This window comes from Macrobrachium rosenbergii, chromosome 48 (genome assembly GCF_040412425.1).
Source record: "Macrobrachium rosenbergii isolate ZJJX-2024 chromosome 48, ASM4041242v1, whole genome shotgun sequence".
NCBI classification, from domain to species: domain Eukaryota; kingdom Metazoa; phylum Arthropoda; class Malacostraca; order Decapoda; family Palaemonidae; genus Macrobrachium; species Macrobrachium rosenbergii.
Genome location: NC_089788.1, coordinates 75322720 through 75335533, shown reverse-complemented (window position 1 = coordinate 75335533; position 12814 = coordinate 75322720). Strand labels below are relative to the sequence as shown.

The window sequence follows — 12814 nt, the reverse complement described above, 5'->3', positions numbered from 1 at the left end:
TCTTTTCAATTAAGATTATAGAATTTTTCACACAAGGAATTGTCATATTTTTACTATGTTTTTAAGCCGAAAAAGGAATGGTTGCCCAGGCGTTATATGATTAGGTAAATCGAGATATATTTCGATTTATTTCCTTGAATTCAGGTGTTCCTCCCCTGAGTTGCCATTTTTTTAATGCAAAGGTTTAAGTTGCTTTATTCTTAACATTAATAACAAGATTTCAGGTCTATCTGCAATATTTTTTGGAATGCAAAGGTTTAAGCTGCTTTTTACCTTATAATAATGACAAGAAATCATGTCTATCTGCAATATTTTGTGGAAAAACAAAGCTCTGATTTGAAATGCAAATTTTTTCGCAGCATATTTCCTACGCTGGAATGACCCCATTCCTCACCCAAATCATTAGACGTGACGTCCATAAAAAGAAATAAAAAACGAGCGAATATTTACCTTCTTTCGAAAACAAAGCTTCAAAATATTATCGCCCCGCTGCGAGTTCCGTAACTTCCAGGGACATTTGCTTATGTTTACTTCCAGTTCCGTAACTTTCAGGGACATTTGCATCGCAGTGTTTGAGCGCCATCTATCAGGCGAAGCGAAAACTTCTTCTTCTTCTTCTTCTTCTTCTTCTCCTCCTCCTCCTCCTCCTCTTCTTCTTCTTCTTCTTCTTCTTCTTCTTCTTCTTCTTCTTCTTCTTCTTCCCTTGCAGCATCGACAGCAGGTCTCCCAAAACACTCGGCTGGAAAAATATGAGAGAGAAAAGTTTTTGTTGTTGCCAACGATCATGTTGCTTGATCCTTGTTTACTCTCTCTCTCTCTCTCTCTCTCTCTCTCTCTCTCTCTCTTGCCTTCAGGAAGAAAGGAAGAAGGAGGAAGAAGGTTGTCTGCTTGCCCTGAAGGAAGAAAACAATGTTTTTCAATGTTTTTGCCAAAAGAAATAGGAAGAAATGGAGTGTCTTAGATATCGCTGGATTATGCAACGTGTTCCTGAGATGCTGAGATTGTAATATTAAATCTTCTTCTTTTCGAATATCCACTTCATTCTTGGTCCCGAGTTCGATTCCCGTGGGATCTGAGGCGGTTGTGATTTCGTTGACCCAAGGAATGAATTGTGGACTTGATTGTTATTTGACTGTGGTGGGTGGCAGCCAGGACAGTGATGGGTATGTTGTAGCCAATCTCATTCTCTCTCTCTCTCTCTCTCTCTCTCTCTCTCTCTCTCTCTCTCTATATATATATATATATATATATATATATATATGGAGAGAGAGAGAGAGAGAGATTGCCCTATAATTCAAGCATATATCTATATGTACAGGATACAAAGAGAGAGAGAGAGAGAGAGAGAGAGAGAGAGAGAGATACCGAAAAAGAGAAATATAGAACAAGGACGCCGTACAGAAACCTCCCCTTTCTCAATATATAAAGTTCCCCCGGGGGGGGGGGCGCGTTAACACTGGGCAATAAATCTCCGAGATAAGCAGAGTTCATAGCTGCTGCTGTTGTGAGATGCTGAGGTCAGCAGAATCTCTGGTTCATTGCTATGGCACGTGGCGTCTCTTTATTACCGAAAAGGAATAGCTGACTCCTTCTTCTTCTTCTTCTTCTTCTTCTTCTTCTTCTATGGGAACTCGAATGCTTTCTCTTTATTAAAGTTTTTTTTCTTTTTTCTTTTTTATTTTCATTTTTTTTTTTTTTTGTATGTACGTTTTGTTTGATAATGTTATTCGTATTTTTTTTTATTTCAGTGTTATGTGTTTATCAGTGGTACAAGACTTCATCATTTGTAATTAGTATACTTTTGGCTGTACTGATGTTATACATACACACAACCACACACACATGCACACACACATACACACACACATATATATATGTGTGTGTATATATATATATACATATTTACATATATACATATATGTATTAGTTTAAATATATTGGTTTTTTTCTGTGGTGGTTTGAGCATGTAGGGAAACCGGTGAAGAGAGCACAATTTGGAAGGAGCCGAGTGAGACCTTGAAAATACTGCCCATATGAGGTGGGAAGGGTGATGAGTCATAGGCCTGTAATATTGCTAAGCTGATACCTCAGGAAGTTTTTTGCACACGGGGTTCATCCTTGACTCCGTAGTTGAAGGATGAAAGTGATACCTAATATTACCATCGTTTTTCCTGGAGCTACTTTTAGAGAGAGAGAGAGAGAGAGAGAGAGAGAGGTGTGGCTTTGGCATACGAATGTGACCGAGTATTTTGCATATCAGTCCTTGCAGCTTAAAATCACAATCAAAATTACCTTTATATTGGAACAACATGAAGCTTAAACAGCCAAATAAAATTTGAAAAATAAAAATTAATACTTATAAACGAGGCTTTTGGTTCGACGCTGAAGCCACAAACTGGCGTCCATGTTTTTCGTAAACAAGATTGATGACTTAACTTTACCTCCTATCCGGTGCAATGGAAATTCCCTGTCACGCTCGATAATTCCTCATAAATTCCTCATAAATTCCATTATGAAAGCAAAGGTGGTAATACCCCGGGGGGTACGTGGCAGCAAAGGCGTGATATCAGCTGCCATATTGTGATTGTTTTTTTCCTGTGCCGCCATTTTGGATGTGATCAGTTTCTCTGAGATTGATTGTTAGGGTTAAATATAGTTAGGTTCAATATTAATTAAGCGGAATTGCTGGTAATTATAAGATATTTAGAAGATATTCAATTGCAGGCAATGATACAGTGTCTTTGTTACTTAATGGATTTTGTTACTTGATGGATTTTGTTACTTAAAGGACTTTGTTACTTAACAGAATTTGTTACTTACCGGATTTTGTTACTTAATGGACTTTTTTACTTACCAGACTTTGTTACTTATCTGAATTTATTTAACAGACTTTGTTACTTACCGGGTTTTCTTTCTTAGCAGACTTTGTTACTTATCGGATTTTGTTACTTATCGGACTTTGTTACTTATTGGATTTTGTTACTTATCGGACATAGTTACTTATCGCACAGTGTTACTTAAGGGTTTTGTTACTAATTGGACTTCGTTACTTATCGGACTATTACTGGATTTTGTTACTTATCGAACTTTGTTACCGGATTTTGTTACTTACCAAAGTCACCAGACTTTGGTACTTACCGGACTTTGTTACTTATCAAAGTCACCAGACTTTGGTACTTACCGGACTTTGTTACTTATCAAAGTCACCAGACTTTGGTACTTACCGGACTCTGCTACTTATCAAAGTCACCAGACTTTGGTACTTACCGGACTTTGTTACTTACCAAAGTCACCAGACTTTGGCACTTACCGGACTTCGTTACTTCCCAAAGTCACCAGACTTTGGTACTTACCGGACTTTGTTACTTATCAAAGTTACCAGACTTTGTTACTTACACCAGACTTTGGTACTTACCGGACTTTGTTACTTACCAAAGTCACCAGACTTTGTTACTTATCAAAGTCACCACTTACCGGACTTTGTTACTTATCAAAGTCACCAAAGTCACCAGACTTTGGTACTTACCGGACTTTGTTACTTACCAAAGTCACCAGACTTTGGTACTTACCGGACTCTGTTACTTACCAAAGACTTTGGCACTTACCGGACTCTGCCACTTACCAAAAATGACAAACCCCCCGAGGACTTAAGTTGAGGTGTTACTGCAGAACATACGCGAAGGCTCCATCTGGCATCAAAAGAAAGTGTCGAACGCGACCGACAACTACCTTCGTATGCAAATCAGCCTCTCGATTTTATTATGGGGAAATCTCTTATGGCTTCGCCAGTTTTCCCTTTTAGGGCATTGTCTTTTTTTCTTATGCCCTCTCCTGAGATATTGTACTCTCCTGGGTAGGTTTGGGAGGGGGTGTATAGGGGAAGGGGTGCCAGAATAAATTTGGGCGGGGAAAATTGCATAGGATATTGGTTGGGATCTCAAGTTTCCACAAAAAATAAATAGAAGATGAAATGGGATAAGGTTTATACTGTACTACAGTTTGGTTGTGAAATAAAGCTGGCTTTAAAAAAAAACTCGGTATTCGTGAGTATTTTTTTTTACTGTGTATTTACCAGCATTCCTGAGTGTGTGAGTATATATATATATATATATATATATATATATATATATATATATATATATATATATATATATATATATATATATATTATAAAACATATGTATACATATATGTGTATGTGTGTGCAGGTAAAATAATTCTCAAGGAATTACTTCTTGTAAGGAAAACATTCGCGAAATACCAAATTCTACATCGAGAATTAGGTACACCATACAGGTTTTATTTTTCTTAATAATAATAATAATAATAATAATAATAATAATAATAATAATAATTTTCTCGTCTATTTCAGTTCCCTAAGCACTAAAAATACGAGCAAATTAATAGAACTGATAAAAAATTGTGTGTTTTCCTCGTCAATATTGCAATTAAAGTTTTTAGTTTTCTGCCCGCCCTCAGATCTAAAAAACTACTGAGGCTAGAGGGCTGCAAATTGGTATGTTGATCATCCACCCTCCAATCATCAAACATACCAAATTGCAGCCCTCTAGCCCCAGTAGTTTTTATTTTATTCAAGGTTAAAGTTAGCCATGATCGTGCTTCTGGCAACTATACATGATAGGCCACCACCGGGCCGTGGTTAAAGTTTCATGGGCCGCGGCTCATACAGCATTATATACCGCAAGACAGATCTATTTTCGGTGGCCTTTTATGCGCTGTACAGAAAACTTTATTTCTAACTGTCAAAATTGGTCTCGATGCTTATTGGCCGTCATTTCACGTCTAAATCTTTATAGACAGATTAACGCCTCGTGCCCCATCCAGATTCCCAAATCAGGAATCCTCTGGAACGACCTGGAATCCGACAACTTATTCCTTATCCAATACAAGCCCCGGGGGAACGGGAAGGTGAGAAAAAAAGCAAAAAAAAAAAAAAAAACTACGTTTTCCGATAAACAGAGGAAACAATTTCTCCCGTGTCAGTTGGGGCTAACCTTTGCAATCTTTTACCTTTTTTGTTTATTATTTTTTTTTTTCTTCTTCGTTGGGAAAGGTGGATAGGAAAGAAAGAGAACCAGATTTCTTTTCTATTTATTGCCTGTATTATTTGATTTCTCGTAATCTTATTTTTCCTTAACTGAAAAAGGTAGATAGGAAAAAACGATAGAAAACTTTTTTTTTTTATTTATTTCTTGTAATATTTTTTATTCGCTAAAAATGTTGAGATGAAAATAGGATAACAAACTTTTTTTTGTTTATTTCTTCTATTATTTGATTTCCTTTACTACCCTTCTTCTCATTGAGAAGGTAGAAAGAAAACATTGATAACCACTTTTTTATATATATATTTCTTATGATATTTTTCCCCTCGCCGAAGAAGGTAGATAGGAAACAAAGAAAACGAAGTATTTTCTTTATTTATTTATTCCTTTCATTATTATTTTTATCCTTCCACTATTATTTTCCCCTCACCGAAGAAGGTAGATAAGAAACACAGAGAAAAAACGCTACTGAGAAAAAAAACCCTCCCTCACCTGTCATGGAAAATATATATATATTTTTCTCCACCTTAACCTTTTTCTTTCCAGAGATATATACGAAAGGGCTATTTATCCCTGACCGAAATCTTTTTTATTTTTTTGAAGGGGGCGGCAATATTCCGTTTGTTTTCGCCGTGTGTAACTTCCCATAATCCTCTTCGATTGCGTCGATTCGCTGTATCTATAGACCTCTGCTTCCGGCGTGGAGGACGGTAGACGTGAAGACAAATATTGACTTCTAGTTAAGGTGTAGTTAGGTTAGTTAAGGTCAGGTCAGGTAACGAACTTCTATCTAATTAACTGTGAGGGATAAGAAAAAAAAAAGTTGGTATATTTCTAAGACATATATATATATATATATATCTTTTCGTGGGAGGTTCTTGGAGAGAGTTTGTATAAGAAAGAATTATTCGCTTTTTCCTCTGATTTCTGGTGATCAGTATGTATGTATGTATGTATGTATGTATGTATGTATGTATTTATGTATATACTATATTAATATATAATACATGTGTATATATATATATGCACCTATACACAAAATATATATAGATATATATATATATGTGTGTGTATATATATATATATCATACATACACGCATACATATATATTATATATACATACGATATATATATATATATATATATATATATATATATATATATATATATATGTATGTATATTGTGTGTATGTGTTGGTACACTTACATAATGCTTCCAGTCTGCACGGCAGAGATTTTATGAAGGATTTGTAAAGGATTCTATAAAGGATTTCATAAATTTTATGAAGGATTTGTAAAGGATTTCATAAATTATTTCATAAAGGATTCCATAAAGGATTTCATAAATTATTCCATACAGAATTTCACAAAGGATTTCATAAATTATTTCATAAAGGATTCCATAAATTATTCCATAAAGGATTTCACAAAGGATTCCATAAAGGATTTCATCAATTATTTCATGCCGAATGTCACAAAGGACTCTCAATTGTTTCCCCAGGAACTATGCAAACCACTCAGACGCCATCAGACCCATTCAAGGAACAAAAGCAAGAATATACAACCCTTATTCCCCCCTCCCACCCCCTGGTCCCCCTTCTTTAGAAAGGTGTCCGAAGCCTCTACCTGTGAAGAGAAACCAATTTCACATAGAGTGTATCCCTCGTAACGGAGAATCGTACACTTGTGTCTCCGGATACAGGAGAATTGTTAGTTTTCTGTTTTTCATATCTCGGTTAAGCCTCTCTTGTCCCTTATTGGTTTCTACATTGGTTTTTTTTTATTTATTTTTTTTTTTGTGGGCGTAGTTTGAAATTGAAGTTTGGACTTTTTGAAGTGTCTAAGGAGTTTATACATTATATGTATGTATATTAATATATATGTACTATATTATATATCTGATATGATTTATAAATTATATGTAATATATATATATTATATATATTTATATATAAATTTTTATAAATATATGCATATATATACATATAATATATATATATTTTTATAAATATATTGTATATATATACATACATTATATATATATATATATATATAATATATATATATATATTTATTAATGCATATATAAATATATATATATATATATATATATATATATATATATATATATATATATATATATATATATATATATATATATATATATATATATAACCCTGTCGTTCTTCAAACTACTGCGTCACATTCCACTTAGCGAATGTTCCCGCCCACGTTATCTTTATTGGTCGATACGATAAGGACAAGAACTCAACCCCCCTGAGTAAATCCGTGTAATATAACACCTTTCCTTGAGATATATATTCCAGGCGAGATGAATAATCAGCTACGCCATTTTTATGCTTTTTATTCATGGAGAATATTAAGCGTTGCGTCTGTAAATAAAAAAAAGTAAAAAATGCGCCGAAGTTTCTTTTTCGCAGTCAAGTTTTCTGTACAGCGTATAATCAAGGCCACCGAAAACAGATCTGTCTTTCGATGGTCTCGGTATAATGCTGTGGAGCGGCGGCCCATGAAACTTTAACCACGGGCCGGTGGTGGCCTGTCCTATATCGTTGTCAGATGCATGCTTATGGCTAACTTTAACCTTAATTGAAGTTGAAACTACTGAGGCTAGAGGGCTGCAATTTGGGTTTTAAGATCTAAGGGCGGACAGAAATAAGTGCAGACAAAAAAGTGCGGACAGAAAAAGTGCAGACAGAAAAAAGTGTGGACAGAAAAAGTGCAGACAGAAAAAGTGCAGAAGAATAAAGTGCGGACAGAAAAAGTTTAGACAGAAAAAAGTGCAGACAGAATAAAGTGCGGACAGAAAAGTGCAGACAGAAAAAGTGCAGACAGAATAAAGTGTGGACAGAAGAAGTGAAGACAGAGAAAGTGCGGACAGAAAAAGTGCAGACAGAATAAAGTGCGGACAGAAAAAGTGCAGACAGAATAAAGTGCGGACAGAAAAAGTGCAGACAGAATAAAGTGCGGACAGAAGTGAAGACAGAGAAAGTGCGGACAGAAAAAGTGCAGACAGAAAAAGTGCAGTGCAGACAGAAAAAGTGCAGACAGAAAAAGTGAAGAATAAAGTGCGGACAGAAAAGTGCAGAAGAAAAAGTGCAGACAGAATAAAGTGCAGACAGAAAAGTGACAGACATAATAAAGTGCAGACAGAAAAGTGCAGACAGAATAAAGTGTGGACAGAATAAAGTGCCGGACAGAAAAAGTGCAGACAGAATAAAGTGCAAGAAGACAGAGAAAGTGAAGACAAAAGTGCAGACAGAATAAAGTGACAGAAGAATAACGTGGGACAGAAAAAGTTTAGACAGAAAAAGTGCAGAATAAAGTCACAGAAAAAGTGCGGACAGAAAAAGTGCAGACAGAATTTAGACAGAAAAAGTGCAGAAGAAGTGAAGACAGAAAAAGTGACAGAAAAGTGCAGACAGAATAAAGTGCAGACAGAATAAAGTGAAACAGAAAAAGTTTAGACAGAAAAAGTGCAGAAGAATAAAAAAGTGCAGACAGAAAAAGTTTAGACAGAAAAAGTGCAGACAGAAAAACAGAAAGTGCAGACAGAAAAAGTGAGACAGAATAAAGTGCGGACAGAAAAAGTGAGACAGAATAAAGTGCAGAAGAAAATGAAGACAGAGAAAGTGAAGAAAAAAGTGCAGACAGAATAAAGTGCACAGAAAAAGTGCAGACAGAATAAAGTGCAGACAGAAAAAGTGCAGACAGAAAAAGTGCAGACAGAAAAAGTGCAGACAAAAAAAAATGCAGACAGAAAGTGCAGACAGAAAAAGTGCAGACAGAAAAAGTGCGGACAGAAAAGTGCAGACAGAAAAAGTGCAGACAGAAAAAGTGGTGCTGACAGACAAAGCCAGCACAGTAGTTTTCTTCTACAGAAACCTAAAAAAAAAAAAAAAATCCGCCTCCAAAGGAAATCTTCTTTAAACACTTCCGTCCCCGGCAGTCCTCGAGTATTTGCATCATACGTGACCGTCGGGAACAAGGCTGTGTTTGTGTGTCTGTGTGTGTTTGTGCCCGTGTATGTGCGTTTGGGTCTGTGTGTGTGTGTGTGTTTGTATTTGTGCCTATGTTTGTCTGTGTATGTGAGTTTTTGTGTCCATGCATTTGAGCGTTTGTGCATGTGTATGTGCCTTCTTTTGTGTTTGTACCTGTGTTTGTGTCAGTGTTTGTGCCTGTGTTGTGTGTCTGTATGTGTTTGTGCCTGTGTTTGTGTGTTTGTTTGTGCCTGTGTTTGCGTCTGTGTATGTGTCTGTTTGTGTGTGTGTATGTGTGTATGTGTGTCTTTGTTTTTGCCTGTGATTGTGTATGTGTGTGTGTGTTTTTGTGCCTGTGCATGTGTGTCTGTGTCAGTGTTTGTGTCTGTAGCGTGTATGTGTGTGTGTGCCTGTGTATGTGTGTTTGTGCCTGTATTTGTCTATATATGTGTGTTTGTGTGCCTGTGTTTGTGTCTGTGTATGTGTGTTTGTGTACCTGTGTATGTGTGTTTGGTGTGCTTGTGCCTGTGTTTGTGTCTGTGTATGTGTGTTTGTGTACCTGTGTTTGTGTCTGTGTATGTGTGTTTGTGTACCTGTGTTTGTGTCTGTGTATGTGTGTTTGTGTACCTGTGTTTGTGTCTGTGCGTATGTGTGTCTGTAACATCATCATCATCATCATGAAACAGAGGAAAAACTTCCTCCTCCCACCTCCCCCGGCTGCCGTTGCATCGATATCTCAAACAGACGCGGCTGAAAAATATGGAGGAAAGTTTTCCCTCCCGCGATCAAGTTGCTGTTCCTGGCCCGTGTTTACCTTCTCTCTCTCTCTCTCTCTCTCTCTCTCTCTCTCTCTGCTGGAAGTTTGCTTGATTCGAAGGCGCCGAACAATGCCCTCGAAGGGTCAAAGTGAAAAGAGAAATAGGAGGAATGTTTGTGAATCGCTCCGGTGAATTGATGCGATGGATGGTATTAGCATAAGGTTGAATGTGACCTCAGGTTTGGATAGAGTTGCATGTAATCTCGGGTTAGATTACGCTTGAATGTAATCTCGGGTTAGATTAAGCTTGAATGTAATCTCAGGTTAGGATAAAGTTGAATAAAATCTCAAAATAAATTTTAAATATTGTCCCAGGTTAGATTAAAGTTAGATATAATCTCAGGTTAAAGTTGAATATAATCTCAGGTTAGATTAAAGTTGGATGTAATCTCAGGTTAAATTAAATTAGGATTTAATCTCAGGTTAGATTAAAGTTGGATGTAATTTCAGGTTAAATTAAAATTGAATACAATCTCAGGTTAAATTAAAATTGAATATTAGCTCAGGTTAGATTGAAATTGAATACAATCTGAGGTTAAATTAAACTTGAATATTACCCCAATATTACCTGAGGTTAGATTAAATTTTAATATAATCTCAAGTTAGATTAAAGTTGAAGATAATCTCAGGTTAGACTAAACTTGAATATAATCTCATTTAGAAATAAGATTAATATACTCTCAGGATAAAGTTGAACATAATCCCAGGTTAGAATTCAGTTGAATACAATCTCGATTTAGAATGAAGGTAGGCCTATTAGGCCTATTTCGCCCTACCACGTAATGCGAACCAATTTGATCTTATATACTTCAAGATTTTTCCAATCTACCATCTTAGAAAATTCTTCATCATCAACCTGACAGCAAATTTTAAGATAAATCATTTTCGTCATTATCAGAATCAGTAAATGCTCTATGGAATTTCCGAACATGATTTCCTACGAGGTTTTTCTCGTCCAAGGTTTCGTGAGGAAGATAAGGAAAAAAGACCTACACAGCAAAAAATAAAATATATTCTATGAATTTTTTTTTATTGTGCCTTGGCGAGCGCTTTCTCGTAACTGAATCTCGTTTCACTACTCATGTGGAACGTTGTCTGAGATTGCCTTTCAAAAGGAAAAAAGATATAAGTGTTTTCCTTATTGTTTATGATCTTATATATATATATATATATATATATATATATATATATATATATATATATATATATATATATATAAGAAAGCCAAACAGTGAGGAAAAAACTTAAACTTTTTTGAAACATTGACTAAAGACAATCTCAGACTAATTGCTTACGAGGCAGAGTTTTACATATAAATAAATAAAAAATATATATGTATACATGCATATATAAATGTATATATATAGATAGATAGATAGATAGATCGATGGATAGATAGATAGATATATAATTTATTTATTTGTATTTAAAACTCGGCCTCGCAATGAATTAAATTTTTTTTTTGTGAATATTCCAGCAGGCTGAAAACTTGTCGGCCCAAAAATGAATAGGGGCTTATCTTTGAATATAATAATAATAATAATAGTAATAATAATAATAATATAAAACATTAATTCATAACTACAGTTTCAAAAACGTCTTTCAGTGCAAGATTTAAATATTATTGTATTATTTTCCTTTCAGAAAAAAGAAAGAAAATGGTTAAATCTTAAGCTGTATCACTCTGGAAAACAATCCTTCAGAATATTGTACCTCTTCCAGTTCCATAATTTCCAGGGACATTCAATTATGTTTACTTCCAGTTCCATAACTTCCATGGGCATTTACTTATGTTTACTTCCAGTTCCGTAACTTCCAAGGACATTTACTTATGTTTCTTCCAGTCCCATAACTTCCATGGGTATTTACTTATGTATACTTCCAGTTCCGTAACTTCCAGGGACATTTACTCATATTTACTTCCAGTTCCGTAACTTCTAGGGACATTTATTCATGTTAACTTCCAGTTCCGTAACTTCTAGGGACATTTATTCATGTTAACTTCCAGTTCCGTAACTTCTAGGGACATTTATTCATGTTAACTTCCAGTTCCGTAACTTCAGGGACATTCACTTATGTTTACTTCCAGTTCCGTAACTTCCATGGACATTTACTCATGCTTACTTCCAGTTCCGTAACTTCCAGGGACATTGACTCATGTTTACTTCAAGTTCCATAACTTCCAGTTTACCGTAACTTCCAGTTCCAGGAACTTCAGGGACATTCACTCATGTTTACTTCAAGTTCCATAACTTCCAGGGACATTTACTCATGTTTACTTCCAGTCCCGTAACTTCCAGGGACATTTACTCATGCTTACTTCCAGTTCCGTAACTTCCATGGACATTTACTCATGTTTACTCCTAGTCCCGTAACTTCCAGGGACATTCGCTAACAGTGTTTGAGCCCCATCTATCGGGCGACGCGAAAACTAATACTATCTCTTTCTTCTTCTTCTTCTTCTCTTGCAGCATCGACAGCAAGTCTCAAAACACTCGGCTGGAAAAATATAAAAGGGGAAAAGTTTTGTTGTCTTGTTCTCCTCTCCCCCCCAAACCCCGCCCTCCCCCACCCCTTGCCTTCAGGAAGGGCATGTGCTTGTTCTGGAAAGCGGGACATTTGTTTTCCTAAAGGAATAGAGAAATATCGGGGGTTGCTTATTCCTCGTCTTGGTATTTCAGACACATTATTATTATCATTATTATTATTATTCAGTAGATGGAACCTATTCATATGGTTCCATCATTAGGGAAGAAGTAAGAGGAAGTAAAGGGAAATACGAAAAGAAAAGATACCACTTATTAAAAGAGAAAAAAATAAATTGATAAATTGATAAATAGATAAAAATGTAGTAAAATGCAAGAGGGATTGTGTTAGGGCAGTAATGCATTGCATCTTCTCTTGAACTTCTGAAGTCCCATTGGCAATTGGA

At 35.6% G+C, this 12814-nt stretch overlaps 1 protein-coding gene across 1 annotated transcript in view; it reads right to left on the bottom strand.

The window, feature by feature from the left end:
• Nucleotides 1–548: 548 nt before the first annotated feature.
• Nucleotides 549–12814, bottom strand: part of LOC136831147 (RNA-binding protein 25-like) — a 40625-nt gene continuing 28359 nt past the window's right edge. The window contains exon 3 of the mRNA XM_067091101.1: nt 549–739. Coding sequence (XP_066947202.1) covers nt 549–739 — 191 coding nt within the window. The remainder of the gene's footprint in view (nt 740–12814) is intronic.